At 37.7% G+C, this 25,576-nt stretch overlaps 3 protein-coding genes across 4 annotated transcripts in view; 2 read left to right on the top strand and 1 right to left on the bottom strand.

Moving 5' to 3' along the window:
• The window catches only part of LOC106871682 (androglobin), a 36,996-nt gene extending 21,549 nt beyond the window's left edge, over nucleotides 1-15,447 (top strand). The window contains exons 24-38 of one of the 2 annotated variants that reach the window (XM_089340834.1): nucleotides 854-992; nucleotides 1,512-1,542; nucleotides 2,233-2,327; nucleotides 3,409-3,502; nucleotides 3,929-4,063; nucleotides 4,676-4,829; nucleotides 5,866-6,056; nucleotides 7,124-7,326; nucleotides 8,333-8,376; nucleotides 9,242-9,353; nucleotides 10,461-10,660; nucleotides 12,051-12,146; nucleotides 12,972-13,135; nucleotides 13,310-13,493; nucleotides 14,801-15,447. In XM_089340834.1, the coding sequence (XP_089196960.1) occupies nucleotides 854-992; nucleotides 1,512-1,542; nucleotides 2,233-2,327; nucleotides 3,409-3,502; nucleotides 3,929-4,063; nucleotides 4,676-4,829; nucleotides 5,866-6,056; nucleotides 7,124-7,326; nucleotides 8,333-8,376; nucleotides 9,242-9,353; nucleotides 10,461-10,660; nucleotides 12,051-12,146; nucleotides 12,972-13,135; nucleotides 13,310-13,493; nucleotides 14,801-14,980 (2,022 nt within the window). In that variant the 3' untranslated portion in view covers nucleotides 14,981-15,447. Of the gene's footprint in view, nucleotides 1-853; nucleotides 993-1,511; nucleotides 1,543-2,232; nucleotides 2,328-3,408; nucleotides 3,503-3,928; nucleotides 4,064-4,675; nucleotides 4,830-5,865; nucleotides 6,057-7,123; nucleotides 7,327-8,332; nucleotides 8,377-9,241; nucleotides 9,354-10,460; nucleotides 10,661-12,050; nucleotides 12,147-12,971; nucleotides 13,136-13,309; nucleotides 13,494-14,420; nucleotides 14,548-14,800 lie in introns of those variants that run through there. The other variant, XM_089340835.1, reaches the window with a different exon arrangement.
• Nucleotides 15,448-16,152: 705 nt separating this feature from the next.
• Nucleotides 16,153-25,576, bottom strand: part of LOC106871681 (sodium- and chloride-dependent glycine transporter 1) — a 28,292-nt gene continuing 18,868 nt past the window's right edge. Inside the window, exons 12-16 of the mRNA XM_089341559.1 lie at nucleotides 23,269-23,406; nucleotides 22,941-23,040; nucleotides 21,801-21,895; nucleotides 20,693-20,848; nucleotides 16,153-16,367 (exon numbers count right to left, since the gene is read on the bottom strand). Coding sequence (XP_089197685.1) covers nucleotides 16,218-16,367; nucleotides 20,693-20,848; nucleotides 21,801-21,895; nucleotides 22,941-23,040; nucleotides 23,269-23,406 — 639 coding nt within the window. The 3' untranslated portion in view covers nucleotides 16,153-16,217. The remainder of the gene's footprint in view (nucleotides 16,368-20,692; nucleotides 20,849-21,800; nucleotides 21,896-22,940; nucleotides 23,041-23,268; nucleotides 23,407-25,576) is intronic.
• Nucleotides 17,089-25,576, top strand: part of LOC106880442 (WD repeat-containing protein 76) — a 65,936-nt gene continuing 57,448 nt past the window's right edge. The window contains exon 1 of the mRNA XM_089340837.1: nucleotides 17,089-17,188. The gene's annotated coding sequence lies outside the window, so the exon portion shown is untranslated. The remainder of the gene's footprint in view (nucleotides 17,189-25,576) is intronic.

Raw genomic sequence — 25,576 nt, 5'->3', positions numbered from 1 at the left:
TAAGTATCTGAATTTGGTGGACCATGCCGAGTTGTTACCATTCTACAGAGAAAGTGGGATGAGGGAGAGAGATATAAGGGAGGCCCTTCATTAACAATATCAGATTTTGGGGACATAAACTGGACATATTGTTTTTATTCTATCACTAAAGGTGTTTTTTCTAGGAACATAATATACAAAAATACCAAGTCACGTGTTTTTTTTGTTTGTTTGTTGCATTATATGCAGGGTGCATAAGGCATTTGAAGACATACCTTTTTTGGGGCCACTGCTACATTTTTTGCTAACTGTATAATCATTGTTTCAGAAAATAATAACAGCAGACCCTCAGCTTACTCAAGAAATGAAGAGGCATGCTGTTGTTGTGGTTATATAATTGCTGAGCATAGCGATTTAGAAATATCTCAATTTTTAAAAGTTGCCAGATCTTTCATCTACAAAGTTTGTAAGGAGCTAGAGACTGAAGATGGAAACGTATCACCGGTATCAAAGCAGAAAAAGCATTCTAAACACTCTGAAATCACCAGAACACCTGGATTTATCTAACAAGTTCAACAGACCTTTGATTACAATCCCAGAAAGTCCATGAGGTCAATTGCAAAAGATCTCCATGTGTCATGCACATAAATGCTACAATAGGACACTTATGCAGCAGATTGGAATCTAATGTGAATTTAATGAGAATAATACTGTAATAAACAAGTTTTAAAGATGCGTTTAATTCTCCATTCCCTTTTATGATGCCTTGATTATATATATGTATGTATGCATGTCTGTGCTTGTGTGTGTGTGTGTGTGTATACACACACATGCGCACACATTTATTCTGAGGTTTTGTTTTGTCTCATTGTAGAATTTTAAAGAGTCTTTACTCCGGCTCCTTTCTAAATCAGTCCCCTTCAACACCGAAACTCTGTTTGCATGGAGGGCATTCTTCTTTGAACTGAACTGGAAATACACTCCAGCTCCGCTTCAACAAGCAAACAAATTAAGTAAGTATCATCTATCTATCTGATTATCTGTCATTATAGTTATGTGAAGGTGCATAGCTATGTGAAGGCACATAAATATGTGAAGGCATATAGCTATGTGAAGGTGCATAGCTATGTGAAGGTGCATAGCTATGTGAAGGTGCATAGTTCAGCGGTTAGGGTGTTGGGCTTGCAATCATGAAGTTGTGAATTCGATTCCAGGACCAGGCTGTGTGTTGTGTTCTTGAGCACATTGCTCCAGTTCACTCATCTATAGAAATGAGTTGCAATGTCACTGGTGCCAAGCTGTATCAGCCCCTTTGCCTTTCCTTTGAATAACATCGGTGGAATAGAAAAGGGAGGCTGGTATGCATGGACGACTGCTGGTCTTCCATAAATAACATTGCTCAGACCTGTGCCTCGGAGGGGAACTTTCTAGGTGCAATCCCATGGTCATTCGTGACTGAAACAAGTCTTTACCCCCCCCCCCCTTTTTTTATCCCTAAATTTATGGACCTTTTCTTTGTACTTTTACTGCAGAAACAGAGAAGCATGACCCTTTCCCGCAGATGTGAGTTTCTCTTTTGATTCTTTTAGATTATGTCTAATTGGTACCTCGTTAACTCTATATTGAAATAAACTGAATAATGACACACACACGCATGCACGCATACACATACAGACACACACACACAAAAGGTGTGCAGAAAAGTTCCTGGCTTTAGATAAAAGAAAATACAGGAGGATCAGTTAATTAGGATTTTATTGAGGTTCACATGCTTCTTGCAGTAGGTTGTCAATTTTTCTAAACCCTGTAAAAGGACCTGGAAGGTTGGGCCTCCAACCAGGCCTTTCACAATACCTTTAAAGACCCTTGCACAAGGAGCCATGTTGTGGGACTGAACCTGGAACTATGTGGTTGGGAAGCAAAATTCTTAACCACACAGCTTTACATACATACATACATACATGCATACATACATACATACATACATACATACATACACACACACATACACACAAACATACATATATGTGTGTACATGCACATGCACACACACACACACAAACACATATACATATGTATGAGGTTATAATAGAAGACACTTGCCCAAGGTGCTGCAAAGTGGGACTGAACCCAGAATTGTGTGGAGGCAAAGTGAGCTTCTTAACCACACAACCATTTATTTGTTTGTTTGTTTGTTTGTTTGTTTGTTTGTTCATCAATTTATTTGTGATATCCTTTTTAAACAATTCACAGGGAAAACAACATTGACTTTCAAATCGCTGCAGTAAAGATACAGAGTTTTTGGCGCGGGGCGTATGTTCGGAAAATAAAAAGATCCCAGATACACGGTAAGAAAGAGCTGTGCTGCATGATTGTTAATTCCTTCAGTTGCATTGCGTATTTGCCAAATTAAACCAGTTTTGCATAACCAGCTCCAGCCCATTCAAAAGTACCTTGGATCGTAGGACGACCTGCTGTGCTTGAGAAGACGGTGGTACGTAAAAAGCACCATCCGAATGTGGCTGATGCCAGCACTGCCTTGACTTGTCTGTCCTTGTTTGTCCCCTCTGTGTGTAGCCCCTTGTGGGCAGTAAAGAAATAAGAAATGTTAGCATGCTGGGCGAAATGCTTAGCAGTATTTCGTCTTTCTTTACCTCCTGAGTTCGAATTCTGCTGAAGTCGACCTTGCTTTTCATCCTTTTGAGGTCGATAAATTAAGTACCAGTTGTGTACTGAGGTCGATCTAATTGACTGCCCCCTCCACTCCCCCAAAAAATTTCGGGCCTTATGCCTAGAGTAGAAAAGGGTGTTTATAATTTATACCAATATAAAAGAGATGAGCTGGCAGAATCATCTGCATAACGGGTGCTTAGTGGCATTTCGTCCGGTTTTACATTCTGAGTTCATATTCCTCCAAGACCAACTTTGCCTTTCATAATGCTTTCAGGCTTGATAAAATAAATACCAGTTGAGCATTGGGGTTGCTGTAATCAGCTTACCCCAACCCCCAATATTGGTGGCCTTGTGTCAAAATTTGAGATCAATATTTTTTTAATCTAAGACGGTAAGCTGGTGTAATCATTAACATGCTGGGCAAAATGCTTAGTGGCATTTTGTCTGTCTGGCCTTACATTCTGAGTTCAAATTCCACTGAGCTTGAATTTGCCTTTCATCCTTTTGGGATTGATAAAAGAAGTACCAGTTGAGCGCTGGGGTTGATGTAATCGGCTTACCCCTCTCCCGAAATTGCTGGCCTTGTGCCAAAATTTGAAGACAATATTTCTTTAGTTTAGAGTATGTTGAAGAAGATAGCCACACCTAGTTTGGGAAAATTAGGTTCTGGAACAGTGTTGTACCTGTATATATGATGTTGTTTTGCAATCAGTTATTGAAATGAGATTAAAGTGGAGTTAAAATATCTTCTTAAAGGTTCATCTGATAACATCTTTATATGGGATGTTTTGAAAAGGTTTTGGCTTCAAATTAAACCACATATCGATGAGATTGGTCTTAATGTGTTCAGGTAATTATTTTAATTACATCAGTTATATTTCAGACTAACTACAGATATAATGGTTTTTCTGTAATTACGTAGCCACAAAATGGAGACATTTCTACTCTCGTTTGCTAAGGTTCCATTTGAAATAAATAAATATATAAAGTTCCTTGATATATATATATATATATATATATATATATATATATATATATATACACACACACACATACATACATATATATATATATTGATATAAAGTCTCTTATACCATTTTGACATGACAATCTCCATAGATGTACATACATATGTGTGTGTGTGAATGCGAGTGAGTGTGTGTGTGTGTGTGCATATGTGTGTGTGTGCTTATTCATAATGTTATGTTATAATATAATTATAAGGAATCAGAGACAATCGTAATTATGCATTATTATATCATCTCCATTTATCCAGGAATCTGATAAGTAAAAACCCACAAACCATCCCATACTACAGCTTCTACAAAGATGATTGGCACAAAATATCTTACACCGATTACCAAGGAGTATACGGGGAACAGCCCCCTGACACATGGTTTGTGGTTTTCAGGTAAGTAAGATATTCATTTTGTTAATATTTCTTCAAAACAGGCAATTACCTGGCAGAATTGTCAGCATGCTGGACAAAATGCTTAGCAGTATTTTGTCTGTCTTTAGACATCCTGAGTTCAAATTCTGTCAAGGTTGACTTTGACTTCCATTGTCTCGGTGTTGATAAAATAAGTATCAGTTTATCACTGGTGTTGATGTAATCGACTTACGCCCTCCTCTGAAATTGCTGGCCTTGTGCCAAAATTTGAAACCAATATTTCTTCAAACATTGAAGATGGTTTACCAAATGTAGACGGAGTGGAAGTCAAAATGGCTTGCAGTCATCATCATCCTCTTCATGGCCCCTTTTCCATGCTTGCATGCATTCAACAGGGTTTGTTGAAGCAAATTTTCTACAGTTGGATGCTCTTCCTCTCACCAACCCTCACCTCTTTCTATATTAGATAGTATTTACCCCCATGGCTGGACATGTTTTAGCCATGGGGTTCTGTCAGAAGGGCAAAAGTCACCATAAACTGGCAGAATCGTTAGCACGCTGGGTGAAATGCTAAGCGGTAATGATGATGATGAATAATTTGTTAATGTTTTTCTTTTCTCCTTTTTTATCCAGGGAGGTATTTTTGGTGTCGGAGGAAATCATGGTCATTCCCAAACTTTATGTAAGCCTAAAAACCTGCTTTTTGCGTGTCATCAACAATGACAATGGAGCTGAAATAAACAGAGTATTCAAGCAGGTGTCCCCTTTTGTGTATAGGAAAAATAAGGTCAGTGCTTCCCATATCTTTTTTTTTTTTTTTTTGCAAGATGTTTACTCACATCCCCAGAGTTCCACTGTAGGGGCTTCGAGGAAATGTTGAATACTGGGAAACCAATAATGAAGTTAGAGAGAGTTCAAGCCCTGTTACCACCACAGCAGAATTTATGTCCATAGTTGGTGTCATTTAAAAGGCATCCAGTCCACTCTGTAAAGTGGTTGGCATTTGGAAGGGCATCTGGCCATAAAAACCTTGCCAGAACAGACTGTGGAGCTTGGTGCAGTCCTCTAGCTTGCCAGCTCCTGTCCAACCATGCCAGCATCGAAGACAGACATCAAGTGGTAATGGTGGTAGTGGCAGTGACAGTGGCGGCAGTGGAGGAGGGGGAGGGGGAGGGGGAACCCTTTGATCACTAAATTAAACTTCATGGTAATGATGTTAAATATCCACCAGAAAATGGAATTGGTATTTTCTCCTCGTCACCTTGCTTCAATAAACTTGATATAGGTGCTGCAGGCATGGCTGCGTGGTAAGAAATTTGCTTCCCAACATGGTCCTGGGTTCAATCCCGCCATGTAACACCTTGATCAAGTGTCTTCTACTGTAGCCCTGATTTGTTGAAAGCCCCTTGTAATTGGATATGGTAGATGGAAACCGAAAACGTTATGTGTGTGTGTGAGTGGGTGTATTTGTGTCAGTGTTTGTCCCCCGCTACGACATCACAACCAGTGTCGGTGTGTTTATGTCCCTGTAACTTTGCAGTTCAGCAAATGGGAACCGATAGAATAAGTAACAAGCTTTAAAAAAATAAGTATTGAGATTAATTCGTTTAACTAGAATTCTTCAAGGTGGTGCCCCAGCATGGTTGTAGTCTAATGAGTGAAACAAATAGAAAATAAAGGACATCCCAACCAAAAATGGTTCCAAACATGACATTCCTCAGCAAAAGATTAGCCTGAAATTACTTTTATTCAAAGACGATCGTCAAGAACTAATCTCTTTTTTTTTTTTGCTATGGTTTAATTTATTTTTTCTCCTTGAACAGCGTGGGTACACCTTCATCGCAGAGGCTCGGAGTCTGGAACAAGCCATACCTAGTGGAAGATGGCGGCTGCGTCTTATTGGCTCCTCAAGCTCTCTTTTGCATCTGCAAAAATCTGAACTCAACACTCACCTCTATATTCAAGACATAAAACACTACTATATTCCTTCTGATACTTATCCATACTTCATGTGGTGAGTACATTGAATGGCGTTTCAAACCTTTTGCTTTGCTGTCAAGTATATTTGGCTTCTTGGTCACCCAGTCATTGCTGTGCCAAATTTAACCTGTTAGCATTTTAAACCAGCCATGTCTGGACGAAATATCCTCCCTGTTTTATGTTCAAACTGGCCATATCCAACATCTCACACCTACCCTACAATGTCATTCTATTAATAAACAATCACATCATCAAAATCTCAAAGCTATAAAACTGTGGTTCCCAACAGCGGTTCCCAACAGTGGTTTCCAACCCTTTTATTTTAATGAATTTTTCCACAGACCCCTTTTAATATGCTTATCCTCATGTTCTGGGTTCCGGGTTCAGTCCCACTGCGTGGTACCTTGGGCGAGTGTCTTCTACTGTAGCCTCGGGCCAACCAAAGCCTTATGAGTGGATTTGGTAGACGAAAACTGAATCCATACACCAACTTTCTGCAATCTACATCCTTACATCTACATTATCTCATCTTAATCCTTACATCTACTTCACATCCTGTTAATCCTTACATCTACTTCACATCCTGTTAATCCTTACATCTACATTATGTTGTGTTAATCCACACACTTATTTTATGCAATGTTAATCCTTACTTCTACTTTACGTAACTTTAATCCTTTGTTATGTTAATCCATACACCAACTTTCTGTAATCTAAACCCTTATCTTCTACATTATGTCATCTTAATCCTTACATCTACTTTATGGTGTTAATCCACACACTTATTTAATGCAATGCTAATCCTTACTTCTACTTCATGTAATTTTAATCCTTATATCTACCTTATGTTATGTTAATCCATACACCAACTTTCTGCAATCTACATCTTTACATCCACATTATGTCATCTTAATCCTTACATCCACTTTACATAACTTTAATCCTTTGTTATGCTAATCCATACACCAACTTTCTGCAATCTAAATCTTAACATTTACATTCTGCCGTCTTGATAATCCTTGATAATCCTTACATCTGCTTTACTTTCTCTTAATCCTCACATCTCTCTGCCGTATTAATGGTTTACCTGTAAACGTTCAGTTATTCCGTAAAGGTAACCGAAGACCATCTGGCAACCTTACAGATGTCAACATCGAAACCAGATGTCCAGTTCCAACTGACCGTCCTGGACCATGATGAAGTGGTGTGCAACGTGAAGGGCAAAGGTCATGTTGTCATCCCTTCCATTATATTTCTGAAGGATATCGTCGAAGAAGAATCCCTAAGCACAAGCTCAAAAGAATGTACGTAGTCCCTTCCATTTATCACTCATCTTCTTCTTCTTTTGCTGGTTTCAGTTATTGGTCAGCGACCATGCTGGAGCTCCACCTTAGATGGGTTGGATGGAAGCCCAGGACTTTGTCTGGAACCAGGATATATTCTAAAAGTAAATGTTTGTGAGGGGAGAAGATAAATTGGTTGGAAATGATTACCGTAAAATATTTCTGTTTGAATGCACCAGTTTGCACTCCAGACTGATTTACACATTATCAAATTCACACAAACACATACATGCACTCACACACACACACACACACACACACACACACATACATACACATGCATACACGTGTGCACACACACTTACACACATATATGCACAATGGGCTTCCTCACCGAATTCACTCACAAGGCATTGGTCAACCTGTGACTATAGTAGAAGACACTTGCCCAAGGTGCCATGTAGAGGGACTGAACCTGGAACCATGTGGTTGCAAAGCAAGTTTCTTAACCACACAGCCATGCTATATTTGTATGTATGTACGTGTGTGTGTTATGTGTCTGTTGTGTGTGTGTGTGTTTTATGTATGTATGCATGCACATATGTATGTAAGATTGATAGCTAGACAAACAGACAGACATAGATGGAGAGAAAGAAAGAAAGAAAGAAAGATGGGAAAGAAGAAAGAGAAGAGAGAAAGAAAAATGGAAGAAAGAAAGAGAGAGGGAGAGACATGAAGGAAGAAAGAAAAGTACATGAGACAGAAAAATAGAGAGAGGGAGAGGGAGAGAGAGAAAGAAAGAAAGAAAGAAAGAGAGAAATAAATAGTTTCCATTTACCAAGTTTTTGGCTGCTATTTCCAGGAGGCTTGGTGGTTCCCTCAAGGCTATGTTGATTTGTTGCCTTCATGGATGAATGAATTTAATTTAATTATTTTAATACAGTTACATCTGTTTATTCAATTAACGTGGTGATGTCCCCATATTGTCTCTGTGTCCCCTGATATTCTCTGTATTTTTCTATTGCAGCTTTAACTGCAAAAAAGCATTTAAGCGCAGGAGATGCAGTCATGGTGAGTGATTCCATATTTCTGTTATTGTTTGCTATATATTTTTGTTGTAAATAAATAAACAACTAATGCTTTCCTCATCCACCTGTTGTTGCCTTTAGACGTATCAAAAATATAAGACAATTATTAATTAGTACCTCTGATCATAATCAAAACCCTGTTAGAGATTCTGAATGTTGTATCGCTAAAGAATAGATGCTGTAGTCTGTTTTTTATACCAAGACAAAACAATCCACATAATAACACTTCTAATCAGTTAAGATCTGAAGCCATGAGAGCCACTGCCTGGTCCTGCATTAGGGTATCTAATAACTATTATTTTTATTATTATTATTATTATTATTATTATTATTATTATTATTATTATTATTATCATTATTATTATTAACCCTTTAGCGTTCAAATTAATATGTCAAAAGTAATCCGTATTGATTTACATTTAAAAAAATTAATCTGGTATTATCTTGTAGCTTCAAGATTTGAATGATGTAATTGTTTATTTTTAGAATGACATTGCAGGGTAGGTGTGAGATGCTGGTTCTGGACAGTTTGAGCATAGAATGAGCAGAATATTTGGGCCGGATATAGCCGGTTTAAACACTAAAGGGTTAAGGTAGTTAGTTGGCTCTGGGCAAAATGTGTTGTAGCATTTCTTCCTCTTCTGTACATTTTGAGTTCAAATTCCACTGCGGTTGACTTTGCCTTTCATCCTTTCAGGGCCAGTAAAATAAGTACCAGTTGATTACTGGGGGTCGACGTAGTCAACTGAGCCCTCTCCCACAAAATTTCAGGCCTTCTACCTGTTGTAGAAAGGATTATTATTATTATTATTATTTTGTTATCTTTTTTTGTTCGTTTGTTTTTACAGAACCATAAGTATAAAATACAAGCTACAGTGTTGAATAATTCATGGCCACTTGTTCCTGTTGACTGGCAGTTTATCCAAGCTTCCAAAAGCAGCATGAGCAACGAATTGAGAAGTGAGTACCTAATTAAAGAATTCTTTCATCCATTCACCAATAATTTGACCTTTTATTATCATCTTCATCTTCGTTGTTGTCATCGTCGTCGTCATCACCACCATTTCACGTCGGTTTTCAATGCTGGATGATAAGGCCAGGGTCTGCAGGAGACTCCATTGCCTGTTCTGGGCATGGTTTCTATGGCTGGATGCCCTTCCTAGTGCCAACCACTCCACAGAGTGCACTCGATGCTTTTTATGTGGCACCAGCACCAATGCTTCTAATGTAGCACCTGCACGAGTTCAAATTCCACTGCAGTTGACTTTGCCTTTCATCCTTTCAGGGTCGATGAAATAAGTACCAGTTGAGCACTGGGGTTGATGTAATTGCCTAGCCCCCTCCCTCAAATTTCAGGCCTTGTGCCTATAGTAGAAAGGGTTATTATTATTATTAAGGTAGCAAGCTGATGGAATCGTTATCACTCCAGTCAAGATGCTTAGCTGCATTTCATTTGTTTTTACTTTGAGTTCAAACTCCACCGAGGTCGACTTTACCTTTCATCCTTTCAGGGTCATTAAATTAGGCACCAGTTAAGTACTGGGGGTAATGTAATTGACTTACCCCCTTCTGAGTTCCAACTCCCCTTGACTATTCCCCTCCCCCCAAATTTCAGGCCTTGTGCCTGTAGTAGAAATGATTATAATTATTATTATTATTATTATTATTATTATTATCATCATTATTATTATGAAAGGCAATAACAAATTACCAAAGATTTCAAGTAGTGCCTTCTTCTGTGACTCCAAGAGACAATACTCTCCTTAGAATGCGAGTTGTACCCAACAATGCTGTGTTCCGGATCACCTCGACAACAGCTCCAATATTCTTAATATGCTTTTCAAAGCCCTTGGAAACAGCTCCCTAATGCTCCAATTACCACTGCTATCACCATTTCTTTCCTCATGCCCCATAACGTCCCTATTTCATCCCACAGTGGCTTGCATTTCTCAATCTTTTCTGTTTCCTTACATTTCACCCTAGAATCACCTGATATTGCAACATCCATTATCTTTGCTTCTTTTATTATTATTATTATTATTATTATTATTGTTCTAATTATTTCAGTGGAATTCAAAGAGAGTGAAACACCATCGCCCAATCTAAAAGTAGAAAAGCCAGCCAACCATTCCTCCAAAGCAAAATCCAATAAAATCAGAAGTGGAAAAGAAGCAAAAGAGTCAAAGGAAATTCGTCCAGCCTCATTCCAGTTCGATTCCCTCCGTCCACACTGGCTACTACGCTTTGTATCTGACCCAGATTGTGCTGTAAGTAACATTCCAGACATGATAAATGATTTTAAAAATGGGTCAGGTGTGGCTGTGTGGTAAGAAGCTAGCTCCCAACCACATGGTTCCAGGTTCAGTCCCACTGCATGACACTTTGAGCATATGTCTTCTACTATAGCCTCAAACAAGCCAAAGGCTTGTGAATAAATTGGTACACCAAAACTGAAAGAAGCCTGGCATGTGTGTATATTTTTGTATGTATATATATATATATATATATATATATATATAGATAGATAGATAGATATATATACATACAGCGTACATTTAAACACATAAGAGAGATATCCATAATAAGACATCTAACCCGCTAGAAAGAGCAGTCAAACTATTGCCTCATATTTATGTGTTAATCTTGGCTTTCCTGCTGATGATTGCTGGCCTAGCAAATTATTTTATTTTGCTGAAAATAGCCTGAAACTTTGGTTCAGGAAATAGATGGTAAATGTTTTTATTTTTCATTCTCTTTCGAAATTATCCCTAATTGTGGTTTGGAGTTTGACTGCTCCTTCTCGCGGGTTAGATGTCCTATTATGGACATCTCTCTTATGTGTTTAAATGTACACTGCATGTATTTATATGAATAATATATAGTCTATTGACTAGTTTTTTTCTTCTCACTAGACCACTGGTGGAAAAAAGAATTTCTAAATTTTTTTGCTACCCTGAGATTTATTAATATATATATATATATATATACTAGAAGCTAAGCCCAGTTTCACCCAGTCAGTTCAGATGATATAGCTGTAAAACCTGTTCTGTGTAAGCATTTGACTTGTTTGGGCACGCTTATGTTAAAAAACAATTTTAGAATGACTTTTTTCTGTCAAAACGCTAAAAGTAACTGCTCCATTTTACTCAGCTGGCAAAAATGAGTTGTACCTGTAATTCAATGGGCCAGCCTTGTCACACTCTGTGTCACACTGAATCTCCCTGAGAACTACGTTAAGGGTACACGTGTCTGAGGAGTGCTCAGCCACTTGCAAGTTAATTTCACGAGCAGGCTGTTCCGTTGATCGGATCAACTAGAACCCTTGTCCTTGTAACTGGCAGAGTACCAATAGAACAAGTTGTAGGACTTAAAAATAAGTCCTGGGGGTCGATTTGTTCAACTAAGACCCCCCCCTCAAAGTGGTGCCCCAGCATGGCCACCATCAAATAACTGAAACAAGTCAGAGAGTAAAAAAATGAAAGGCTCAAGTAATGGTGTTGAGCTGGACAACAAAAACAGATTCAGTTAGAGCAAGTGTCTTCGTCACTGGCTTTTTTTTGTTAGGGAATATTTTATTGTTTATTGCTAATTGCTTTTGAAATTTCTTTGGAGGTTATACATCGTTTTTTTTTTGGCTTTTCTTTTTGGATTTCTTAGGAACAGGTTGACATAAAACGAGACAAATCAAGAGCAGAAGAAATTCGTCAGATGAAGAAAGCTTGGGAAGAAGCAGAACCCGGAAGAGCAGCTAAAGTAAGGATTTTTAACATTTTTATGGCAGACTACTCACATCCTTTTCTTCTCTAGGCACAAGGCCCGAAATTGCTTGACAACTGATGTTGGTGCGTTTACACTCCCATAATTTAACAGTTCAGCAAAAGAGACCACTAGAATAAGTTCCAGGCTTACAAAGATTTGTTCAACTAAAACCCCTTAACTCATTAGCGCCCATGGTCCTTTTTTTAGGACCAGAAGGATAATCTGCAACACCTGTATTTTTCTGAGATATCTTTAGTTAGTCATCAAGACTGGACTGTCTTTCAAATATTGTAATAAAAATGTCTTTATATATTTAATATTCGATAAAGTTGTATAAAAAATGATTTTTGGTAATAAATTAAATTAAAAAAATTTGGGCACTAATGGTTTAAAGTGGTGCTCTAGTACGGTCCCAGTCAAATGGCTGAAACAGGTAAAAGAATGAAAGAATATTGGAGAAAATTTTTACCAGTATTTCTTCTGACCCTTTATATTCTGAGTTCCAGTTCTGCTGAGATCAACTTTGCCTTTCATGTTTCCTGAGCTCGATAAGAGAAGTACCAGTTGAGCATCAGGGTTGATGCAACCAACACCCTTCCCCTAAAACTACTAGCCTTGTACCAAAATTTATAACAATTATTATAATTATCATTACATGCATTTGCTCAATGACCTCAGGTCAGTAAATTTACATGTGGTAGCCATTAGCAAGATATGGATTTCTAGAGCACACTCCCTGGGACCCATTTTCATTGATTACAATGCAGTTTGCTGGACGCTCTTTCTTTTTCTCTCTCTCTCTTTCTGTCTTTGTTGTAGGCCAATCAGGCTCATCAAGGATATCTTAATATTCACCTGATACCCACTGAGGTGGACAAAGAGCTTTTGGACAGCGTACTGGAAAGCGGCACCATGACAACTGAACCCCCGAGCATCTTTCTAAAGGACAGAGTACCACGAATTGACCTAACTCCCTTTATGAAGTAAGAGGAAGTTAAATACAATATATCCACACACACATTAATTTATAGAAACAATAAGTCTTTGAAACCCCTTTTCCCCAATTTTTTGTTTTCTCTTTCCTCCCTCAAGAAACTCCTTACTCCAGCCCTGAATTTGAATCACTTTGGGATTGTTTTCTATTTCTTTCCATAAAGAAACATGGGAAAACCAGTGAAATATTTGACCGAAGAACTGTTGAACAATCGTCAGTTACAAAAAGAAATGAAAGTAGAAGCATATCGGTCAGATCGGAAGAGGGCCGAAGAATGGTTAGAAAACGAGAGAAGATCTTTGAAGATTTTAAAAGCAAAGCAAATCGAATCTTGTCAACAGATGCAGGTACAGCATTTTGTAAATCAAATCAAATTGGGTCATATGACCCTGTAATGCACACCATCATCATCATCTTTAATGTTCGTTTTCCATTCTGGCATGAGTTGAACAGCTTGACAAGACCTGCCCAGGCTCCACATCCATTTTGGCATAGTTTCTATGGCTAAATGCCCTTCCCAATGCCAACCACTTTACAGAGCATATTGGGTGTGCTTATGCAGCACCAGAATGTATGCATTTGAGCGAGATCGTTGCCAGTGCCCCTGGACTGGCTCTTGTGCAGGTGGCACATAAAATACACCATTCTGAGCATGGCCGTTGCCAGTACCGCTTGACTGGCCTTCGTGCCGGTGGCATGTAAAAGCACCCACTACACTCTCGGAGTGGTTGGCGTTAGGAAGGGAATCCAGCTGTAGAAACTCTGCCAAATCAGATTGGAGCCTGGTGTAGCCATCTGGTTTCACCAGTCCTCAGTCAAATCGTCCAACCCATGCTAGCATGGAAAGCGGACGTTAAACGATGAACGATGATGGCACTGGTACAGGTGCATCAATATCCATGAGCCCACACAACCTTTTGTAAATCAAATGAGGTTATATGACCCAGCAGTACACAACCTCTTGTGCATCTCTGGAGCAAATGGTCCCATTAGCCATGTTTTAGTGCTTTACTATTGTATTCTTCATCAGAGAATGTGGCATTCAGCCTTTCACTGATTCTGATCAGAATGCCTGATGATGTTTGGTTGGTGATTTGCTTATGTATGAGTAGAATGTAAAGGCATGTAATGTAGTGGTTAGGGTATTGCATTGTGGGTTTGATTTCTGGACCAGGTAGCATATTGTGTGCTTGAGCAATGTAGTCATAGATATATATAATTCATTGACATTATGTTAACACGTACTGAATGTATGTGCTTTGTTCGTTTACCAGTAGGTTGTGATTTGGCACAGTCTAGATGATTCTTTCAAAGCACCAGATGATAAAACACCTGAAAGTCATAGACAGGTCAGACATCACGCTCCAAATCCCAACCAGGAGTGATGGGCATTGATGTTTCATCACTTCTGTGGCTTATCAATGTCATCTACCTGAACCGAACTAGAGAGAAACTGGACATGCTAAATCAGAGCCTACTGTCAAACTGAATGTCCCAAATCACAGCCTGCTGATTTACAAGTATGTGTGTTCCATAGTGTTTACAATACTAGCACTGCTTCTAATTTATATTTGAATATATAATTTGGTTTTGCTTAAATGGTTTTTGTTGTTGTTGTTGTTACATGTAATTTGTTTTTTTAAATGTTTTTCAGTTACAACTTGACCATGCTCGAGAGAACTTTTTTCAGCAACGTGAAGAGTACAGACAGTCATGCATAAAGATAATGGAAGAAAACCAAATTGATCTGGATGAGAAGGACCTTAAACCACCATTTCATAAGAAGGGGGCAAAGAAGGGGCCCAACAAGACTGCCAACAAAACAAAGAAATAAAGATGAATTCACAATACATATGAGCAAATATACATACATACATGTATACACACAAACACACACACACACACACGTATATATATATATATACACACACATATGGGGTTGGCCAGAAGTCACCTGACAGTGAATCAAAAACCATTTAATTCCAAGATTTAATTATGTTTAACAACTGAATGAATTTAACGAAAGCATCTAAATATGAAGCATCATGAAAATTGTTCAAACAGAAGTCCTTCTTGAACAACACCATTTTTTCCAAATGAATAAATGAAACTGAAAATTAAGTATTTATGGAATTTTGATTTACTGTCAGGTGACATTTGGCCAACCCTGTATGTATAATAAGTGTTTATTTACTTTTAAGATGTCTGCGTATATAAATTAATTCTTTCAGTATGTAAACCTTTTCCACATAAAAATGAAATAAATATGATCATGTACCAACATATCAAGTAACTCACCAATGTTCAGCAGTTTTTTTTTATTTTTCATGTATAACTATACATGAAGACAAATGTATACACACTCATATATGTATATATATATATGCGCTTGTGTATACATTAAACTAGAAAATTTCTGTTTGTCTCAATGAGAGACATTTGCCAACATGACTTGGCTGTCCTGGTTTAAGACCAATTTTACTGTTACTTGGCTGCAGGAAACAGCATCTCCAGCTGGCTATATGACATGCTATCGAAAAATCTGGCAACTTTTAAAAATCGAGATATTTCTAAATCACTATGCTCAACCTTTATAACCACAGTAACAGCATGCCTTTTCATTTCTTAAGCAAGCTGAGGGTCTGCTGTTATTATTTTCTGAAACAAAGATTATACAAATTGACAATGACCCCAAAACGGTATGTCCTCAAATACCTATGCACCCCGTATATACAGGGTGGGCCAAAAGTAGGTAAACACTTTTAAAATTAACTTATTTGTTTTTTACAGGTACCGTGAATAATGTGCTGTGTGTTACAGTGTTCTGGGACGTTTGAAGAATGTTCCCATGCTGAAGGAGGACATTTCGACCATTTACGAGATTAAACTGTGTTTCATAAATGTAATTGTAATAAATGAGTGTAAAAGTAATAAAATGAAAGAATTTCAAAGTGTATAGCTACTTTTGGCTCACCCTGTATTTACTTATTTAATTCTAAACACAGATTGTTTGAAACTAACAAATTTATTTATAGAAAGCATTAGAATACAGGGATTCAGTGTTACTAGATTCAGAGATTTATATTCTTTATGGATATTTCTGTGATAACATCTGGGACAAAAGCTTTATTGATTTGGAACTCCTTCTGGATGTTTTCAGGTGCGAGACATGACGGTCCCCAACGGTAATCTGGTTGGAAGCATTCTCTAATTGATTTTTTCTGGAAATATACATGAAATATTTATGCATATAAATATTTTTATAGATTTGCACATACGCATACACACATTATATATTACCTCCATATATATATATATATATATATATATATATATATATATATATATATATTATATTATTTATTATATTATTTGGCATGAGGGCCAAATCAAACTGTTGTAAATAATACATGCAACTCCTACTAAAATGTATTGAGTGCCTTTTTTTTTTGCATGTGTTCACTTACTCATATATATATTATCTATCTAACTATACATACATATATATATATATATATATATATATATATATATATATGTAACCTCGTGGACATCGGTGGCGATTTTTTCTTCCTTCATTTTTCTCTTCCTTGGACTTTCCTTGTTTCCAATGAAGAGTTCCGCTCGAAACGTCATACTCTCTCTCTTTCCTTTCCCGAGCGTCTAGTAACACAATCTGTATCACGTCCTCACGTTGTTGTTTTTTGTCTTTTTCCTTTTTTTGAACTTATATATATATATATATATATATATATATAGATATATATATATATATAAAAGAATACTTTCAACAAAAAAACAAAAAAAATTAAATTATAGCATTGTAGTCGCGGGTGGGCCCCCTTAGTCTACTGGCAACCAATATTTTTAGGCCCAATTTGCCACTGTGTGTATATATATATATATATATATATATATATATATATATATATGCACAAAGAGAGAGAGGGGGAGAGATTACTGTTACTAAACAAATAATTTACAATTGTGACTTCGAAGTTTCGCTCAACTGTTGTCTTGAGTTTGTATTTTTTAGTTAAAGGTAAGACATTCTTCATATATCTTCCATAATTGTTATTTTAACTTTTGTTCTTTGTAAAGTTTGGTTTTATAAAAAAATATATAAATTTTATAAATTTTCAGTATGAGACAAACTTTAGAATACGTCTTCGTATATTTGCTTTAAATACAGGCGACATAATCGACTGATTAAAATAAGCTATTATAATAGTGGTTTTTTGTTGTTGTTCAGAATTAGTGGAGTATCGGTTGGAAGCTCATCATTTTCTGATTTTCGGTGCTTTCAACAATTTTTTCAAATTTATATTTTAGAAACTCTGTCATAACGAAACTTTTAAAAAGAAGATATTCGATTCTATATTTGTTGAACTTTCAGAATAACTGTCTTAAGTAAACTGGAATTTCTCGGGTTTCTTCAGCATTTTCCCACATTCCATAAGTGTCCCACATTTCATAAATGTCTCACATTTCAAATTATTCACGAGCGAAGTTTCTTTAAAATAAAACTTCTTAATCCATTCGTTTTTTCAAATGTCTACCCAGCCCCTCATCGTCACCACTATATTTATTTTCTATTCTCTTGTTACTTTTCATCGTCTGCATTTTGAAACACGTAATTTATATTTTTACAGAATAAAATTTGGAAAAAGCCATCATGTAGAAATCGGAATTTTTCTTTTGTGTTTTGCTTTTCCGGGATTTTTACCTTCAACAAAGAGGTCGAAGTACAAAATTTTTTCTGTAAAAAATGCATATTACATGTGTTTCAAAATGTGGAATGTTATAACATTTAAGGTTTATTGTGCAACATGCACAGAACAACCAAATGTAGCTCACAAACGTGTGTCTTCTGCCAATTAACGATAGTTTGTTTTTTTGCTTGCATTTGCTTCGTCAAAGATTAATGTTTGATTCAAGCAAGACAACAAGAAACATACAAAAATGTTGTCAATATTTCGTTTTTAAGCTGAATAGAATACCACAGATGGTAGGTTGTCGTCACTGCTTCCTCGGTTTATTGAAAATGTTATACCGATACTCGGTATAACCGAGTGTGTTTGCCCACATTGCAAATAACGTAAGTGGTAGACTTAACACATCGTTATCAGAGCAGTAAAATAAAATCAAGGCACATGCCCTCAGTTCCCCCTTGTTTTTACAGCTCTACATCGAGAATGATAAAGATTCTGGATTATTGTTGTTGCATACAGAAGTTCGATGGCTGGAAATGGGAAACTGCCTGAAAGTTTCTATTCCCTTTTCAAAACAGTTGTTGAAGAGCTTAATTATGTGTGTGTGTGTGTATGTGTGGTGAATTAAATAATATCAAGCAGGACCTACAAAGTTCAATGAAATTAATTTGTAACTGCAATGGAATGAGGTTAAACCATATCAAGATAAAATCAGCCCTCTCTCCATGTTTTTGTCCAAACCCTCGCTCCATATTTTTTGTCCAAGTGGATGACCCCCCCCCCCCCCAGAGACGTCTGGCAGACTTCAGGATATCTATTTTTGCTTAAAACACCAGTCTGGGTGATTCCTAGATGTAGGTAATGTGGAAACAAGAATAATGGAGACAGAATTGTTTTCACTTTAAAATGATATTGAACTGAGACCAGAGTTTAAAAAATCATAGCATGGTTTTTGATTGCATTTCTGACTGGTATTAGGCATTGTGGAACAATACCTTCCCAACATCATCCTCAGTACAGTTGCTCATCTTCTTTCTAAGCAAAGTAAAACTAGACTGAAAACTATTGAACACAGGGATATAAGACTTCTTCGTAATGTCTTTCAGCCTGACATTGGGAAGCTGATATTCATTGCACAAAGTACGTCCCTCACAATATACCGTATTTTAATGTGTATAAGGAACCCTTTTTTGTCAAAAATTAGGTTTTAAAATATGGGATTTTCTTATACATGGATAGTATTATAATCCCTTACAAAACCATTTTCCAAATTTTAAGCCCCCCCCCCCCACCAAATTAGGTGGTTCCTTATATACGAGGGCTCCTTATACACATTAAAATACGTTAAATAAGAAATGTAAATGTAAACCTGTTCTTTCGTATTGTAAAAGCAGCAAAATAATGGGTTCGTTAGGTTAAGTTTTAATTTCGAAATACAGTTGTTTTGAATTTGTAGTAGAAAGAAATCTATGTTTATGGTGATGTAGTGGTTGTCATGTTGGGGGTGCTAAGAATGTGGTCTGGGAACCAAGGGGTCGGCAGTCCGTAAACATTTAAGAACCACTGATGTAAACGATGACCTGCATATGTCTTCTTAATTATGGTCTGGCAGATTCAAACGTCAGTATGTTTAATCACTGTTATGTTCAACGTAGGAGATTACAGCAAAAATGTAATCGTAGGTAGAGGCGTGGTAAGAAGCTTGCTTCCCAGCCACATGGTTCTGGGTTCAATCTCATTGCTTGGCACCTTGGGCAAGTGTCTTCTACTATAGCCTCAGGCCGACTAAAGCGTTGTGAGTGGATTCGGTAGACGCAGACTGAAAGAAGCCCGTTGTATGTGTGTGTTTGTATCTGTGTGTTGGTGTGTTTATGTCCCTGTAACTTATTTGTTTGGCAAAAGAGACCAATAGAATAAGTACTAGGCTTAAGACATAAGTCCTGGGGTCAATTTATTTGACTAAAAAAAAACCCCACTAAATTAAGGGGACGTAAGCATACCAGTATTGGTTGTCAAGCGATGGTGGGGTAACACAGACACAAACATATACATACATATATACCATATAATATATATATGTATATATATATATATGTATATATATATATATATATATATATATATATATATATATATATATATATATATAATTAATTATATGTATTTATTCTATCCTAATAAATAATAATTCGGATAGAATAAATGGGTTAATAGAAACCAAGGTAGCAAAGATCACAAAATAACTGTGGTGTAATTCCTGTTGGTGAGGCAGAAACTCCTTGATATTTTGGGTATTTGAGTATATTTAAAAATTTAAGGAATGGAGAAAACGCATTTTATAGCTGCATATATATATATATATATATATATATGTATATATATGACGAGCTTCTTTCAATTTGTTTACCAAATCCACTCACAAGGCTATAGTAGAAGACACTTGCCCAAGTTTCCACACAGTGGGACTGAACCCAGAATCATGTGGTCGGGAAGGATGATTTTTACCACACAGCCACTCCTGTGTATGAAACGTCATTCACAAAGTTGTGGCTGGTTGAACTGAGACTAGGGCATAGAAGCTACTTGCATTCAGTGTAGGTTTATCATAAGATCAAACCCAAGCCCCAGACCCAGGATTGTTTCATTTGCAATTACAGAGCCATGCTTTCACCTAATGATAATAAAAAAATTAATGAGACATTATAGAAGATTAACAAACAAGAGTGGGGGCAAGGTAAAGGCTGAAAATAGGGTGGGAAAATTTGGGAGGGGAAGAGGTTGGGTTGGAGGCAAAGGAAGGGAAAAAAAAAACATTAAAAAAAATCCCAACTAACCGAGCAGTTTCTGAGTAAGTAATATATAAGATATCCTGGTATGAATATGACACAAAGGGCTGATAAGAGGTATCCGATCACTTGGGCTGACATGGGGTACTCATAACTACCCATTTTTATTGGCTGGAATTTCACAAACTTAAATAATATCAGCAACTGAAATGAAAGACAGAAATGGATAGATGGATAAAAAGATATGCAAGCATGGGAAAGTGGACATTGAAATAATTCTTTCTGCTAATAGGCACAAGGCCTGAAATTTTTTGGGGGGAGGGGATAAGTTGATTACATGCCCCCCCCCCCCCTGGTGTTTCACTGGTACTTCATTTATTGACCCTGAAAGGACGAAAGGGTCAATGGTGACTCTGCTATAATAAGTGGTTACTGATGGACCCTGCCCTGGCCTTCATTTTGCTAATTCTGAGCTCAGTCTCCCTGACTGGCATCTAGAGCAACTGTGACGAAGCCCATCATGTGTGTGTGTGTGTATGTGCATGTATTTGTCCTCACCACTGCTTCTTTTGCTTATATCCCCATAATTTAGCAGTTTGGTAGAAGAGACCAACAGAATAAATGCTACACTTAAAGACAAGTATTGGGGCCAATTATTTTGACTAACCCAGTGGTTCTCAACCAAGGTCCACATGACCCTTAGGGGTTCATATAAGATTTTGTTGTTAAAATTTATCTGCAATAAATCAGTTATACTTCTACAATGCACAAAATATTTAAAGTTTTTTTTAAAATGCAATTCTTAATAATATTTAATCATAAAAATATAATAGGATTTTTTTAAACATCATTTGGCTCTGAGGGTCCAGTGGAGCAAAATAAGGATCAAAGGGTCTGTAGGTAGGAAAATGGTTGAGAATCACTGGAGTAAACCTTTCAAGGTGGTGCCCCAGCATGGTCACTATCCAATGACTGAGACCAGTTAAAGAAACAAACAGCAGGAATAACAAAGTGATTAAAAAAAAAAAATCAGTCAGCCATCCTTTATTGAATGAAGTAAGATAATTAATCTGTGTAGATGGCCCTTGGATAAATAAACAACAACAACAACATCATCAACAACAACAACACTGTAGCAAGTAAAGTTGTGACTTACGAACATAATGATGGGCGTGATAAACTTGCAGCAAAAATTCATGACCATAAATGTTTTTTTCCCTAACATCAGAGTGATGTCATTTGATACGTTGCCTGATAAAGGAAGAAAAAAAAAAATCAAAAGAAAATAATAATGATAATAATAATAATCTTTTCTACTCTTGGCACAAGAGTAGAACATTTTGGGGGAGGGGGCCAGTCAATTAGATTGACCCCAGTACACAATGTATCGACCCCAAAAGGATAAAAGGCAAAGTCGACCTCAGCGGAATTTGAACTCAGAACGTAAAGACAGATGAAATACCTATTTCTTTACTGCCCACAAGGAGCTACACACAGAGGGGACAAACAAGGACAGACAAACGGACAGATGAAATACCGCTAAGCATTTCGCCTGGCGTGCTAATGTTTCTTATTTCTTTATTGCCCACAAGGGGCTAAACATAGAGGGGACAAACAAGGACAGATAAAGGGATTAAGTCGATCACATAAACCCCAGTGTGTAACTGGTACTTAATTTATTGACCCCTGAAAGGATGAAAGGCAAAGTTGACCTCAGCGGAATTTGAACTCAGAACGTAGCCCATGACCAGTAACAGGTCTTTCAAGACTGGTGGGTAGGAGGGAGGGATGGAGAGAGAGAGAGAGGGGGAGAAAGAAATCGTCTAATTAAAGACCTGACCTGGACGCTTGCAGCAAGTGTGGACACCGCTAAGAGCATGCAAGGTACCAGATTGGAGTATTAAACTGGATGATAGATTGTAGTCTATCAGCCAGATAGGCCATGGTGGGATTTGAACTCAGAATGCAAAGAGCCAGAAAAATACCACAAGGTATACAATCCAATGTTCTTACAGTTCTGTCAATTAGGGTTAGGGTACTTGTTCTGTCAATTAGGGTTTGATTGGTACTTGTTTTGTTTTTTTTGTTAACTCTCAGAAAAGATGAAAGGTGACGTTTACTTTGGTAGGATTTGAACTCACAGTGCAGAGATTTGTACCAAATACTGCCCTGTGTCCTAAATATTTTATCTAATGCTCTACTGACCCCGCCAATTCACACATTTTCCTTCTCTGCTTTATTGAATTGTTAAATCATGAGAAAAATGAAAAAAAAACAAAGAAAAACTCTCACTTACCATAAATCCATTGGAACGAAATGATCTCAAAGAATCCGATGATGATTAATGGTAATCCAACCACGGAATTGTCGATTAAGTTCAACCAATACAGGCCAGACTAATAAAAAAACACACACACACACACAAATAAAAAGAAGAAAAAACATGTTAAAGCTACATAAAATCAAGGGACTCCTCCTCCTCCTCCTACTACTACTACTACTAAACAACAACAATTACCACTATTGTTGTTGTTGTTTTTTTTTTTAGTACCTAGGCAGTTATTATTATTATTATTATTATTATTATTATTATTATTATTATCAGGTTTTATTAAACATCTTACCTTGGTCACCATGATCAGGCCACAAACGAAACAAAGAAGGACGATGGTCACCCGAAAAATCATCGAGTTTTTGAACTTCAGCAGAGTTTTCGCATACTCGTCTGTGATGCTAGTAAAAATATTTTCGCTCAGGGAGAACTGAAGAATTTATTCAAGAATTAATTTCAGTACATTCTCTGGGAAATAAATGGAACATAAGAATTTAAGGCATGGTTTTGTCAACCATGTGTGTGTGTGTGTGTGTGTCTGTATGCTTATGTATGTATGTATGTATGTTCTTTTTCTCTTTTTAATTTTGAGTAAATTTTGGCCAACCACCTACTTGGTATCAACGTTGTGAAGGCCAGCATCTTGTTTTAAGCATCGTTCTTTAAATCTTAAGGAGTTCTTGCAGATGTTTATAGTCCCAGATATCATAGAATTGAAGGGCCTTAGAGTCAACCTAGCTAAAACCAAAATCCTAATAAGTAGGAAGGTAGATAAAACACAAACCCCTTCAGGTAGATGGCCCTGCTCAGTATGTAGAAAAGGAGTAGGTAGTAACTCTATAAGATGTACCCGGTGCAAGCTATGGACACATAAGAGGTGCAGCAACATCAAAGGCAGGTTAACTAGCAAGTTAGTTTTTGTTTGTGGCAGATGTTCAGGTGCAATAAAGACTGCAAACAAACAGGAAACAACTTCTATCTCATTCCAGGGTGAAAAACTAGAGGTAGTCGATAGCTTCCGCTATCTGGGCGACCAAGTTAGTAGTGGGGGTGGGTGCGCTGAAAGTGTAGCTGCTAGAATAAGAATAGCCTGGGCAAAGTTTAGAGAGCTCTTACCCCTGCTGGCGACAAAGGGACTCTCACTCAGAGTAAAAGGCAGACTGTATGACGCATGCGTACGAACAACCATGCTACATGGCAGTGAAACATGGGCTGTAACTGCTGAGGACATACGTAAGCTCGCAAGGAATGAAGCCAGTATGCTCCGTTGGATGTGTAATGTCAATGTGAATACCCGTCAGAGTGTAAGTATCTTGAGAGAAAAGCTGAACATTAGAAGCATCAGTTGTGGCGTGCAAGAGAGACGATTGCGCTGGTATGGACATGTGGTGAGAATGGAGGAGGATAGCTGCGTGAAAAAGTGCCACACCCTAACAGTTGAGGGAACCCGTGGAAGAGGTAGGCCCAGGAAGACCTGGGCTGAAGTGGTGAGGCAAGACCTTCGTACATTGGGCCTCACCGAGGCGATGACTACGGACCGAGACCTTTGGAAATGGGCTGTGCGTGAGAAGACCCGGCAAGCCAAGTAAGATCGTTGCCAGTGCCCCTGGACTGGTTCTTGTGCGGGTGGCACATGAGATGCACCATTTTGAGCGTGGCCGTTGCCAGTACCGCCTGACTGGCTCCTGTAGGATTTTCGAGCGAGATCGTTGCCAGTGCCCCTGGACTGGCTTGTGCGGGTGGCACATAAAAGACACCATTTCGAGCGTGGCCGTTTTCGTGCGGGTGACACGTAAAAGCACCCACTACACTCTCTGAGTGGTTGGCGTTAGGAAGGGCATCCAGCTGTAGAAACTCTGCCAAATCAGACTGGAGCCTGGTGTTGCCATCCGGTTTCACCAGTCCTCAGTCAAATCGTCCAACCCATGCTAGCATGGAAAGCGGACGTTAAACGATGATGATGATGATGATGATGATATCATGACCATTTGTAGCATAAGAATTAAGGATTTGCATTCTATCCCGAGGATCCCAAATTCAGCTGTACTTTGCTGCTCCAGGCAGGTTGGTATGTATCCTGTTGCTCTAATAATATTAGGTATGAAGCTGAAAGAGTATCTTGAGTACCAGATTTGCAAACTCCTTTATCAATGGTCCATAGATGTCCTCTTTCTCTTATATGTCTGTCTGTATATGTGTGTGTGTGTGTGTTTATGTCATTAGTCAGTTTTATGTATGTGTGTATATGTGCAGTATTTGGAATCAGTGCATGTGCAAATTTGTATGTTTTGTTTTATGTATATATTTTCATGCATATATAGTTGCATGTCTTGATGTGTGCATGTATACTTGAATGATAAACTCATGTATGTATGCGTGTGTGCATGCGTGCATGTATGTATGTATGCATGTGTGCGTGCATGTTTGTATGTATGCATGCAAAAAATTAATTTAGTGAAGACCAAAATTCTAGTAAGAAAGAAAGGAGACAAAGCTCTTATTCTTTCAGGAAAGTGGCCCCGTTTTATATGTAGAAAGGGTGTGGGTAAGCATTTCATACATTGTACCCAGAGCAAACTGTGGACACATAAGAGGTGCAG

The sequence above is a fragment of the Octopus bimaculoides genome, chromosome 24 (assembly GCF_046866305.1).
Source record: "Octopus bimaculoides isolate indiv1 chromosome 24, ASM4686630v1, whole genome shotgun sequence".
Classification (NCBI taxonomy): Eukaryota; Metazoa; Mollusca; class Cephalopoda; order Octopoda; family Octopodidae; genus Octopus; species Octopus bimaculoides.
The sequence above is the reverse complement of the archived record's forward strand: the minus strand, read 5'-3'. Positions and strand labels throughout refer to the sequence as shown.